Genomic DNA, 13,320 nt, shown 5'->3' on the forward strand with positions numbered 1-13,320 from the left:
AATAATCGACTACTAAAATCATTGCGAACTATTTTGATAATGGATTAAAATGAATCATGTGAACGACAGTTTAGTGAATATCTTTGATTTATAGACTAGACAAGACATTTGAAGACATCGTGGGGGTTTCTGGAAACAGACATTTCTCAACCATTTTCTGGAACAAACAACTAATCGTTATGTACCTGATTTTCTTGAATAGCACAGTGGACATTATAACAGCTACCAATGTCAACTTTGTTCTAAATATCTTTTATTGAGCAAAACTTAATGCATATATGTCTAATGACAATATGGCCGACGAGGAGCAGCCTTACAGCAGAGTCTGTCGCATTTTGCCCAAACATTTCCTGTAAAGTCCAACACAACATTCTCTATTTAGAAACTGTAAACTTCATATTAAGAAGTGATAATCTAAAGTGCTTTTTAAAAAAAATCAACAGTTACAGTATTAGACAGCAAGCAAGTCCATAATAATGCGGCAATGCGAGATAATACTCTTCTTCCTCAAAGAAAGTCCAGTGTAAAAAAAAATTTACATCATATAAAACAGTTCATATAAAACTTGCGTTCGTCTGTCTGGCCCCCCCCTGGTGTTACAATGTGGAATCATGAACCAAAGCAAAACCTTCAAAAAAGTCCAAACCTTCTCTTAAATTATTTTTGGTAATACTTTTTGGAACAGCCGCTATCTCGTGAAACATAACACCACCCTTAGCACAACTTCCACCACCTTTCCAAACCCCCGAACCCTCCGTTAGTCCATATAAACTCTTCATCACACATCCACACATGTCTAGAACCTTCTCGTCTTCATACTGTATTCCTTTTACGTGTCACTTCCTCGTCAACAGCATCAACACAAGACCACGGGCGGGAATCCTAAAAGTTACGGACTGATAAAACTCAGCGTGTCGAGTGAAAGCTCGATTCCACCCGGGGGACAATCCTTTTTACGTTTCCTTCACATAAAACAGAAGACAAGTTCGTCGTCTCGGGACAAAATAATTATCTCTTTTTCTTCTGCTGCCGAAGCATCTTTCTCCTTTTCTGGATCATGTCGTGGAGTCTTTCAAGGCCATCCCTGAGTCCGTCTCCGATGATGGCACAGGCCGGCTGCAGGTGCCACGGAGTCGCCGGGCCCAGTTCTTTCAGCGCCAGCAGCTTCTCCAGTTCGTCCAATCCCAGCGCGTTTCTCAAGTCCTGTTTGTTGGCGACTACGAGCAGAGGCACCCCCTGGTTTTCGGAGGTCTTGGCGATTTTATGGAGCTCTGTTTTGGCCTCCTCCATGCGCTCTGCGTCCACAGAGTCCACCACGAAAATGATGCCATCCGTGCATCGCGTGTACGACTTCCACAGGGGGCGGAGCTTCTCCTGACCGCCGACGTCCCAGAAGTGGAAGGTGGCAGTCCGGTGGCCGCCGAGAGAAACCTTCACCTTCTCCGCATTGAAACCTTTCGTGGGAACCGTGTTCACAAACTCGTTGAACTGCAGCCGGTACAGAACGGTGGTCTTCCCCGCAGAGTCCAGCCCGAGGATGGCGATGTGAAACGACTGGAAGATCGGGATAGTGGAAAGGAAGCTAGGTTGTTCCGACAATCCATTCCCCATCTTTCCTCATGGGGAAGGATTTGTGATGAGGGAGGTTTGATCCAAATGTCCAGCAGAGAGTCGCTTGTATTCCACAATGATGCAGCAATTACCTGAAAATACACAGCACGTGTTATTGTGGGTGAATAACACAGAAGAAGGAGCATTTAAAAAGTGAGACGATGCAACGGTGACTGAGAAACCACAGCGGCTGGAACCAACAGCATCAACTTAGATGATGTAAGTTACACAGTCAGACACACAACAAGCGTCTGCTCACACAGCTGCAGCAACACAACCTTTGAGTCACGATTGTGTCAGGTCCTCAAAAAGCTACACACTCTCACTTCAGAGCTGGATTAAACATTGTAATGGGATTTGTGTCGACCACAGTTGACACACAAATAAAGTTCACATCAGCTTTTAGGAAACTTTTAGCTCAGATTTAGGTTTTCAGAAGGAAAAGCACCTTGATCAAGCAACTGACTGACAACAGATAAAGTCCGGGACTCGATTTTAAACACAGTGGAAACAAGCTTAAAGTGTGTGGAGACCAAACCAGAGCTCAGGAAAGCAACAACAATATTTTTTCATTTGACAACCTAGAAAAACTTCATAAAATGAATACTAATCCTGTTTTTTTTACTTCTGGGTGTGTAAATAGACAAATGATAAAGAACACATTCACCATAAAAAACTTTATATGCTGACGATGTGGTGTTTTAAACTTGTTCAGCCGCCCTCTAGTGGCAATAAAAACCTTATTAGAGTACAGACAGTATTTGCTTTTGAGGAAATGAAACAAAATATGCAAGGACAACATGTCGGGACATTTGCGGAATAACAACGACGCGTCAATGCGAAATAGCAAATACTTATTAATGTGAACATCCATCTTTATCTTTTCATTTCACACCCAGAACAAAGTCCACACGTGTGTCACCAACGCAGCCGGAAGCACAACGAGGAAGAGACTGTATAAAAACAGATATATCCTGGATCTACTGTGATATATTGATAATATGATCAATACTACGATGATATTACTCTAACAGTACCCAAAGTAGTACTTCTACATACTTCATTTTACACCAACAGTTACATTGTTGTGCTCATTTTGAATTTAAATAGTAAATAATGTTGTTAAAGGACCAAAATATAGAGATTAAAAATGAATTTACCTCATATAGTATCAAGGTTTAATTCCTGTTAGGCCCTGTTGGTGGTGTCACTGTAATAAAACACGCTGGACTGTATATTAAAGATGAAACTGTGTGTGTGTGTTGTGTGTTGTGTATAAACACAACACACACACACACAGACGTGTCAGGTGGACTCGTGCATGTTTCCTGTAGCAGTGAAGAACACAGGTCACCTACCAGAGACTCATCTGAGGAGCAGCACCACGACCCGCGGTCCTCTGCAGCGGCTGCACCTGGATCCAACCCGGGCTCCGGCGTCCTGTTCCGGGCCACGTCCAAGAAGACAGGTCGCTGAGGACCGGAGACAGTGGGACAGTGGGTGGGTGAGACAGAGAGAGACAGTGAGACACACGCAGCCTGTGTCCTCTGCGTCCCGCGTGTTTCTGCAGCCGAGGACTCACTGCTGCTGGGAGTCTGCTCCCGGGCCACGCCCACACGGACACTGCGGACGTCTGTGATTGGTGCGCGTGCTCGCCTCTCTCTCGGCTGATTGGCTAACAGGGGCTGTCAGTCACGGGTCTGCCCGGGATCACCTGTTGCTCCAGCGTCTCGTGACACTTCACTTTAATGAGTTTTCATTAGAATTATATTATGTTTATTATATTAGGTAATAATACTACTGTGTAAAATATACTCCTGTAAATCTCACATAAACTAAACAGGAATCCACCAAACAGTTTTTATATATATATTATATTATTATATTATATTTAATATTAATTAAATATTGAATCTAATGTAATAAAAGACAAAGAAAAACATCACATCCTCAAAATGTCTTTCTTCATTTTCAAATCCCGTCTCGAAACCCATCTTTTTAAATCAAACAATTGAGAGAAATATTAGTTTTTTAAAATTTGTTCAATTATCCAAACAGATTATTTTCCTGTCAATCACATATCAAATAAGAACCAGCAATATTGATCAGGAAAATAGACTTAAAGTAGTAGATCTACTCAAAGCTAAAATTGAGTTGGGATTATATATTAGATTATTTATTATTAGTTGTACATTAATATAAAAGTAGAAAAGAGCTGTTTTTCAATTATCTGACCTGCAAAAGAAATGATTATTTTCCAAAAAATCTACATTTCTGTAGAAGTCTACTCACATATTCTAACAGAATCGTGTTTTATAAACTCTTTCATATGACATCATACAGTCAAATAAAGTGGAGTAGAGGTGGGTACTTGTACTTTACACAAATACATGACTGTATTTGTGTGAAAGTGAAAGTATTTCTGAAAATGTGCTTTTTACATTTCGATGATGCATTTTATCTCAAGTACAAAGCTGCAGATTTTCAGCTTTTTAAACTAATTGCAGTTTAAAAATCCGAAAATACATTTTTAAATTAGGTTTCTACTTAAGTAAGTAAAGAAAAAACTCTGTTATTATTAAATGTTAACGTTTAAAAGTAAAAATCCAACTTACCGTTGATTCAGCTCAGCCAGTCAGCCTTCCTGTGTTTGTGTGTGTGTGGGTGTGTGTGTGTGTGTTTGTGTGTGTGTGTGTGTGTGTGCGTGTGTGTGTGTGTGTGTGTGTGTTTGTGTGTGTGTGTGTGTGTGTGTGTGTGTGTGTGTGTGTGTGCACCGCCCCATTCAGCCTTGTGTTTTGGTTTGAACTGATTGGTCAGAGAACAGGAAGAGCAGCACAGATCAGGCATGAAGGACAATAACACTCAGTCACTGGCTCTTCACAAAACCTCAGTGTCTGGACTCCACTTCTGTTTATTTACACACAGACTCACAACATGAACAAAGTTTCATCAACTGACATTCAACAGATTTCATAAAGTAGAATCAGGCATCAGCCACGTATTTAAATGAAAACAATACAATGTTGACCTACTTTAAGTTTATATTAGCTGTTGATAAGTTAAGTTAAAGTGAAAAAGCAAAGAGTTCCTGATCTAAATGACCAGATAGTATCTTGTTTAGTTAGATTTAGACAAATAGACTTGGTTGGATTCAGGAAATTATCATAGTTTTAGTTGAAATAAGAACTTTAGTTGGAAGCAGGAAACATAATCTGTGTGTAAGTCTGATGTTTTCTTAACTTTTCCATCCGATTAAGAATAAAACTACAGATTTTAATAAGCTGTTTGGACAAAGTACTGTTTATTATGGGATGACAGCTCCTACAAACACAACTGAAACAACTCCCCATTTTCAGACGGGTTCACGATTCTATAGAAAACTCTTTGTTTACAAATCAGTTTTTCCTTTTTTCCTGTTACTTCATTTGTTTTTCCTGTTCCTGCTTCACTGTGAAGAACAAAAGACACACGTAGATATAATTAAATCTTTAATTATGATAAAACAAACCCCTGATGGGAGATTTAATGACGTTGTCGAGTGTATGAAAGAAAAACATGTGGTTAAAATAAGTGCAACACATGGCTGTGATATTTCTTTCATTTTATATTTAGTCCCTGAGTTGAACTCCGAGTCACGGATGACTCATTAAACACATATGTGCAGCGATTACACACACGCTTCAAACATGTGCAGGCTTCACATGTTTATAATTCTTGGGGTTCAGAGGCAGCAGCTGTCCGTCGACCGGTCGGCTTCATCATGTCGGTGAACTTCATGACTCCTCTCACCACAGGGATGTGTCTGATTTCTCTGCTTCTGTCCAGTTTATGATCACAACCAATCAATAACACAACTTCTGATGGTTTATATTCTGTTAAAAGGTCTTTTATTACATTTAAATTGTGTTGAAATTAATGCAAATCATGCAGCTACACAGAAGATGATAAAAACACACTCAGGAAATATAAAAAATGTCTGTAAGTGAATTGTGTTTTAATCTAAGTAGACGTGTTTTATAGTTAATGGACCAAATATTCATATAAATGTTAATGAACAGCTGATGGAACTAAATCTGCATCTGAGAGTCATTACATCACGGCACAAGAAGAGGGCGCAATAACATTAGAGTGAATAGAAATATGGACCCCCCCATGGCTGGCTGCCTCCTCCAGGTTAGTGGATGGGACATGAAAAAGTATATTTTTGTGAACAGTTTGTTTTTAATGAGTTATTTGATATATAAACGTGTTGAAACATCATGATGCCGACTCACGACTGGTCAAACTGGTGTATCGGTGGGAACAGAGTCACGATGTAAGTTTCCAGGATCTTGAGAGTTTCTCTTCGACCCGATCGATGAAGGCGCTGTACGCTCCTCTTCTTCTCCGGTGTCTCTGTCAAACAGACACAGTCAGTGTTGATGAGTGAAGCTTTGATGTCGACGTAAATCTGAACTGACTTCACTGCTCGAAATGATGAATATCACTGTTTCCATGAGGTGGAGCATTTACCACCTGAGACAAACTGAGACAAACTGAGGGATCACTTTACTCACAGTGTAGGAAGCTGATTTTGGAGGCCATGGAGACAGAGGGAGGACGAGCCTCATGTCCCATTGAGGCTCTGCAGGTCTATATGTGTCCATCTTCGTCCTGGTGTCCCTCAAAGTGCAGCGAGTGTCGCATCGTGGGGTCGGCACTGGAACAGAAAGACAAACCATTCAGATGCAATTTTCAAGATGTTTTATTGTCTCTTTACTATAATTGTGTGAAGAGGTTTTGCAGGGAAGCTCCTGACTGGCAAAAGGAAGTAGTTATTTGTCATATATATGTTAGATTTTTATTATCTTGAAACAAAAATAATATTAAAGAAGAAGAAATCAAATTCTGAGACAACGTTTGAGTCAAAATGAAAAAAGTGAATCTACTTACTTGTGTCCAAATGCTTTAATCTTAAAGTCAGGTTCCCAGGATCCCTCTCGTATGTCGTAACTACGTCTGGAAGGTTTTCATCAAGCTGAAGAGAGAGATTCAAGCAAAAAAGTTTGACTTTAAAGTTCCCCCGGTTAGTTTGAATGTGTTTATCTCCACCTGGTGGTGAAAAAGGATATTACAAGTACACTAAAAACACAGAAGGTAAAACGTGTGTGACCCTGTTTGTACTTTATTGTTTTGAATCTGTGTCGATCACTGTTTCATGTTCAACGTGCACATGACAAGCAAAAGAGTGAAACAGACACTAACCGGTCTGAAGTCGTGAGGTCGGGGGTTCACGTACGGGTCAGATGGAAACTTTCCCGTCCTGACGAACTTCAGCTCAGACTCCAGAGCGTCAGGAGGCCTATGCGATGTGAGGAACCTCAGCTCAGACTCCAGAGCGTCGGGAGGCCTGTGCGATGTGATGAACCTCAGCTCAGACTCCAGAGCGTCGGGAGGCCTGTGCGATGTGATGAACCTCAGCTCAGACTCCAGAGCGTCGGGAGGCCTGTGCGATGTGATGAACCTCAGCTCAGACTCCAGAGCGTCGGGAGGCCTGTGCGATGTGATGAACCTCAGCTCAGACTCCAGAGCGTCAGGAGGCCTGTGCGATGTGAGGAACCTCAGCTCAGACTCCAGAGCGTCAGGAGGCCTGTGCGATGTGATGAACCTCAGCTCAGACTCCAGAGCGTCGGGAGGCCTGTGCGATGTGATGAACCTCAGCTCAGACTCCAGAGCGTCGGGAGGCCTGTGCGATGTGATGAACCTCAGCTCAGACTCCAGAGCGTCGGGAGGCCTGTGCGATGTGATGAACTTCAGCTCAGACTCCAGAGCGTCAGGAGGCCTGTGCGATGTGAGGAACTTCAGCTCAGACTCCAGAGCGTCAGGAGGCCTGTGCGATGTGACGAACCTCAGCTCAGACTCCAGAGCGTCGGGAGGCCTGTGCGATGTGATGAACTTCACACGGTCGTTCCTCTGGTAAGACTCACGTGAAACATCAGGCAGAAATATTCCACTTGTTCTCGTTGTCTGTTGAGCTGCTGGAACAGTCAAAGCCTTCCTCTCTTTCCTCTGAGGAACCGACAGAGATCTGTAGAGTTTGAGGGAGAAATCCGGCGGTTTGATGCTCCACACGTCGACCTGGCGGCTCTCCGTCTCTGGGAGCTTGAAGTATTTACTCCTGGCCAAGCTCAGAGCTCGACTCGCAGAGAACTGGGCTTTGCTTTCAAAACTGACCAAGGGCAGCGGATCCAACAAACCACACGGAGCCATCAGGAGATCTGGAATCTCAGCGTCCTGAGACTTTAAATCTACACAGTGTGAAGTTGTTGTACAGTTTGTACCAGTGACACAAAGTGTTCAGCCCACGAGAGAGAAGCAGCGACAAAAGAGCTGATCACAGACACGACACATAAAAAGTGTTGCTTGGTAACGAGAAGCTTTCGTCGTCTTTAACAAAAAGAATGAAGTCGAGTGGGCTGAGCTCAGGACGACGTTCAACACAACACAAAACAGGAAACTAAGCAACAACAACGTGTGTCTGTGAATCGTACAGATCAGGGAAGTCGTTCTACGAGTTCATGTAACGGCAGCAGGGAGAATACTCATGTACAGTAGATTGTACTGATGCAGTAGATTGTACTTTATGGTTAAGACAACACCAGTGGTTGAAGTATTAGCAGTACAAAGGTACAAGTTCAATTTTCAGGTACTTTTTAGTTGTATGTTGTTTTATACTTTTACATCCCTAAACTTCATTGCCAAAATACTGACGCGTTTTACTTTCTTTTACAATACATTTAACAACCGTAGTTACAACTTTGTAGATTCACATTATTAATACACAATATTAGATGTAAGTTATTACTTCAGATAAAGCATCCTGGCAGTATATAAAGTATTTGAAATATATATATTTAAGTACAACCAATGGACAGCGATGCTCGATGAAATATTCTTGATGTTCTTAGTTTTAGATTAGATTAGATTAGATTAGATAGAACTTCATTGATCCACACTCAGTTGTTACACTTAGTAGATTCTTAGTTTAATGGAACCTCATTTATTTTATTTTATCATTTAATCTTTTTTTACCGTAATGGTATCAGCATCATTGTGGAATAAATTTAGTTTATTGCTGCTTCCTTGCTCTTAATTCTTTGTAATATAGTTTATTTTGAAAAAAAAAAAAAAAAAACCCACAGGAAGTAAACACGATGCTTCAGCAAATAAACTTGATGCCACAGGAAGTAATTTATTTTGAATTGAAAATCATTTGAATTCCACACGTGTGGTTTAACGTTGGTTCTGTACAATGTACAAAAACAAACTTCTCCACTAGATGGCAGCAGAGAGATCCTACAGATGGGAGCAGTCAGTGAACAGATGATAAAATACTTAGTATGTAGTTTAGTATAGTATACTATATATAGTTGTATAGTATTTGTATGATTTATTTTTTGTTGCAGGTGCAAACACTTCACTCTTTTAAATTAATTGTATTTTCTATTCTTTATTTTTAAAGGTTAAAATGAGGAAGAGGAGACACGATACAAAAGAGAATACAGAGGTTTAAGAGCTTTTGCTTGTCCCATGTCCCTTCTGCTTATGACCAATACTGCAACCAGCCACCAGGGGGCGGTCCACATGTTTTGGCTTCACTTATAGGAAGCTGTCATGTCGTCCATCTTTATATAAAGTCTACGGGTGCTACCGTTGTATGATACAAATGCTAAATCGTAAAAACTTTTCATTGATGTTTCATCATAGTTTCATATCATAAAGAATCGTCTGAAGTTTTCTCAAAACTGTAGCATCAGAGGTCACAGCTGTGAGTTACAGGAGCCGACAGTAAGGGGGGGGACATCTTTGTTCTGACAGCTGACACCAGGGGGAAAAGGCAACGAGAAACCGGAGCCGCGACACAAATTGCGCCTGTGAAGGAGCTGACCTCGCTGCCCCTGTAAAAAACCAGGAGCCGCCACCTTCGGAGGCTCCTCTCAACCTCCGGCCCCTCAGCGCCGCGTCTGAGAAACTTCTGCCGTTGTAGCCGGTGACGTTTACAGCTCCAACGATTACAGGAGCCTTGAGTCGGAGCTGACAGGCAGAGATGTTGCCGTCGAGCCTCAGACGCGTCTCGGTGTCACTCCGGCACCGTGATGGAGCTTAATTGCATCGTTGTTTGGACACTAAAAGAAAAAGTACTGCACATAAATCACCCTGTTACACGGGGAGGCTTGTAAGTTATGGCTCTGCGACTGCTGGAGGAAATAGACACGAGCTGAAACATTATCCAGGGGATGAGCTGAGGAAGCTACTGGTCTGGTCTCTGGACTTTCTTCTGTTCCTCTCCAGCCTCTGACTGTGTGTCAGGACCTCCATCTGGTTTTACTGTTGTTCCAGCATCGTCGCTGAGGGAAGAAACGATTCTCAAGTCGCCGCCCGTCTCGCCCCATCGGACGCTCCTCGTTCTTTTTCCTCTCTACTTTCATCCTGTCTCTGATAGAGGAGGAGAAAGACTGTAAATCAAACCTCTGAATAAAAGGAACGACATGTAATAAATATGGAAACACGTGTACTGTGAGTTCAGAAGAACCACTTTTACCTCAAACTGCCACAACAACTTGTGATAAATCATTTTTAAAGATGCTGATAAAGACAAAATCACAGCTGAAAACATCACTGGACTGCAACGATTTGCAAAGTGAAAACAAACACTGCATCTCTTCAGAGCTGCAGCTTGGAAAACTGCATGTGAACTTCATGTTGGGTGAACGAGGCGAGAGAAGAGGTAGAGCGTGTCGTCCACCAACTGGAAGGTCGTCCCGGGCTCCTGGGTTTGATCCCGGGCTCCTCCAGTTATGCGGAAGTGTCCTTGAGCAAGACACTGAACCCTAAATGGGATAATAATAGAATATAATAGATAGAAAAAGTTTTTGCGTAATCGTGCTAAGAAACAAACCAACAAATAATCAAAATAACTGAAAACATGATCCCCTTGGAAGAGGTGGAGGATACTTGTCCCTCAGAGGTTTCATGAGAACGAAAACACAAAACATCGAACTCGTTTTTGATTTAAATTTAATGAGAAGATCTGATGATCGTTGAGAAACAACACACAACAGACACGTCCTGCATATTAGTCTATTGATGCTTCTGTGTGTGTTTGCAAGTATTTCTGCATCAGTCAGAAGAACCTCCTCCGCTCTAACTCTCTCTGGGTCCGTTACACTCTTCAGTTATTCACTTCTATGTGACTCTTTGGGGGGTGGAGGCAGAAATAGCTGGTGTCATGACCCAGCTGCTCTCGGGTCACATTTGTTCTCTCACGGAAACAAAACACAAAGCCGACGCCTCTGCAGCACCGAGAAAATACAAACTGCAAACTCTCCCCCGTTGGCTCAGATTAGGACAAAGGGGCAGATCCAGGAACTTGTTATCATTCTTTAAACATTGCAAGATAGAGCATATTTAAAAAAAATAAAGAATACAGTGAATTTCTGTGAAATAACTGGAGAGCAAGTCTTTAAATTTCCTTTGTCTCCACGTGACTCCTGAGGTGATCACGACAGATGAGCGACACCATCAGTTGCAGCAGGTCGGTTTACAGAACCACAGGAAACACTGTGACGTGTGCACATCTCGATTGTTTTGGGTTTGTGGGCTGAAAAACTTTGTGAGTCTGCTGTAGAACATGGTTCAGACTCCTCATGTTCACCTGTAGATGTTTAAATTGTGCGACTCTGTGCAGTGGTGGAGGTTTTATACAGGTTGCTCTCCTGGCATCACATTTCCCACAGGGCCACTGTGCTGCTGCCATTTCTCCTACAAGAAATAAATAACACGAAATGAGCTGATAGATTAACCGTGATCCTCTTTGTTCAGCACTTTTCTTGCTCCTTAAGGTACAAACTCGTACATGTAACGTAAACGTCTGCTCGACACAGAGCTGGTGTTTTCCCTGCCGAGAGGCCGATGGAGGTTTAATTGCCGGTTGTGTAAGACGAGGAGTCGGCAGATGGACGAGGAGGAAAGTGGGTTTTGTACCTGATGGTTATTCCAGGCTCTCACCAGGTCGATGGTCTCGGAGATTTACGAGGGAGGGGTTGTATATCCCTCCTCCGCCTGGGAGTCGAACACATGAGCGTCTCAACAAGACAGTCAGGCACCTTCGTATTCCACAGACAGGGGATCAGTCTACGACCTGCACAGCTGTCAGCCTCCCATCGCTTGGACTTCAGATCTGCAGACGCTTTACTCATCATTAATCACAGAAGATTGTCTCACTGACTTTACAGAAACTTTACAGTTTATTGTAACCATTAGATTCACCTCAAAAACAGTCGTCCTGCTTATACTTTTAAAAATGAGTTCTCAGTCCTGTAGAGTTTAATAAACATAATCATCTCACACAGGTCACTAACTCTGAGACAGAAAAACAATCTGAAATGTGCATTTTAATACAAATATGAGCATTTTGTGCTAATCATGGTAAATTGTGTATCTTTGGGTTCAGCACTTCAGGTCAGACATAACACGTTTATTATTGTTTATTCTTCATTGTCTCCACCAAGGAGGTTTTCAACAACTCTATTTGTTGGTTAGTTTGTATGTTTGATTGTTTGTTTGACTGTTTGTGAGCAAGATCACACAAAAATGTTCGATGTGGGTCAGGAAGGAAGTCATTCAACCTCAGGGGTCAGATCCTGGAATATGTTTTTCATTTTCTTCCACATTGGGAGATAATGTTTTTTTTAACATTTTCACAGGAAATAATTCAAGGATCCTGATGAAGAATCTCTGGCACATTTAAGGGACTGAAATCTATGAATGTGGATTTAATATTGAGACTGTTGGGCCTTGGTGGAGGTTCTAGTTTGTTATCAGCCTCTTAAAAGCATTGTCTGCACATCATGATAAACCAGTGCAGGATCAGAATCACAGCAAGAGAACCGACACAGAACTAATGAATTAGAGCACAACTCTTCCCCGTAGATGTTAAATGTATGAAACATCACTTTGTTGCAGAAAAGCCTGTATCTGCAGCATCTCCTATTTCTCAACATTTAACTGACGACTTTTTTAAAAATTCCTCTCAAATGCTTGAATCGGTTCGAATTGATCCATCACTTCCTCCAGATCCCATTTCTTCTCCTGTGCAGATGAGTTTCAGGTCCTTGACAGAACAACCGGCTCCTGCCAGTGAAAAGCCCACATCCGCAGCTCGGCTGCAGTTAAAGCGTGAGAATGGAAACAGGGCATGAATGTGAATGTGAGATCTGACTCGTCCAAACTCTTTGGCTGACGCCGCTTCCCTGAAAACTGCAGCATGTGGAGCATCTGGTTTAGTGGTTTGGCTGGTGACTAATGAAATATCACTGACTGGCCAGACGTGAACCTCCATGATTAAAACATCAGTCCACTTTGTTTTCCATCTTCAGAAAGAGAGAAATCAAGGTTTGGTTCGTTTTATTTTAATTTGCTGAACAAATAAGTCATTTTCTGTACATACTGTGTGGAAAGTGATGTGATACTAATTTCTCTGCATATATAATATTCTGTAAACTTAAGTTTTAGGCACTTGAGATCTTTATTTCAGAGGCGTCTGATCTGATGTCTCGTCCTCACAAAGTCCTGATCTCAGCCTCGTGTCAGGCTGACGTCACATGAACCTGAATCCACAGCAGCAGGTGAACTGAAGCTTTTCTGAGATGGATTGATGCTGTTGTAAAG

The 13,320-nt window shown here is 42.0% G+C and overlaps 2 protein-coding genes across 2 annotated transcripts; both read right to left on the reverse strand.

Annotated features, from left to right (window-relative positions):
* Positions 1 to 231: 231 nt before the first annotated feature.
* On the reverse strand, positions 232 to 3,231 carry arl4aa (ADP-ribosylation factor-like 4aa). The gene is made up of 2 exons (XM_034611818.1): positions 2,970 to 3,231; positions 232 to 1,703 (listed from the first exon to the last, which is right to left on the reverse strand). Exon 2 carries the CDS (start codon positions 1,609 to 1,611, stop codon positions 1,009 to 1,011), a length of 603 nt encoding a protein of 200 aa, XP_034467709.1. The 5' UTR covers positions 1,612 to 1,703; positions 2,970 to 3,231; the 3' UTR covers positions 232 to 1,008.
* Positions 3,232 to 5,153: 1,922 nt separating this feature from the next.
* On the reverse strand, positions 5,154 to 7,973 carry si:dkey-30e9.6. The gene is made up of 6 exons (XM_034611288.1): positions 7,904 to 7,973; positions 6,856 to 7,865; positions 6,544 to 6,628; positions 6,168 to 6,310; positions 5,888 to 6,006; positions 5,154 to 5,577 (listed from the first exon to the last, which is right to left on the reverse strand). The coding sequence occupies exons 2-5, from the start codon at positions 7,858 to 7,860 to the stop codon at positions 5,920 to 5,922; spliced, it is 1,320 nt and encodes a 439-aa protein (XP_034467179.1). The 5' UTR covers positions 7,861 to 7,865; positions 7,904 to 7,973; the 3' UTR covers positions 5,154 to 5,577; positions 5,888 to 5,919.
* Positions 7,974 to 13,320: the final 5,347 nt, after the last annotated feature.

The sequence above is a fragment of the Hippoglossus hippoglossus genome, chromosome 16 (genome assembly GCF_009819705.1).
Source record: "Hippoglossus hippoglossus isolate fHipHip1 chromosome 16, fHipHip1.pri, whole genome shotgun sequence".
NCBI classification, from domain to species: Eukaryota; Metazoa; Chordata; class Actinopteri; order Pleuronectiformes; family Pleuronectidae; genus Hippoglossus; species Hippoglossus hippoglossus.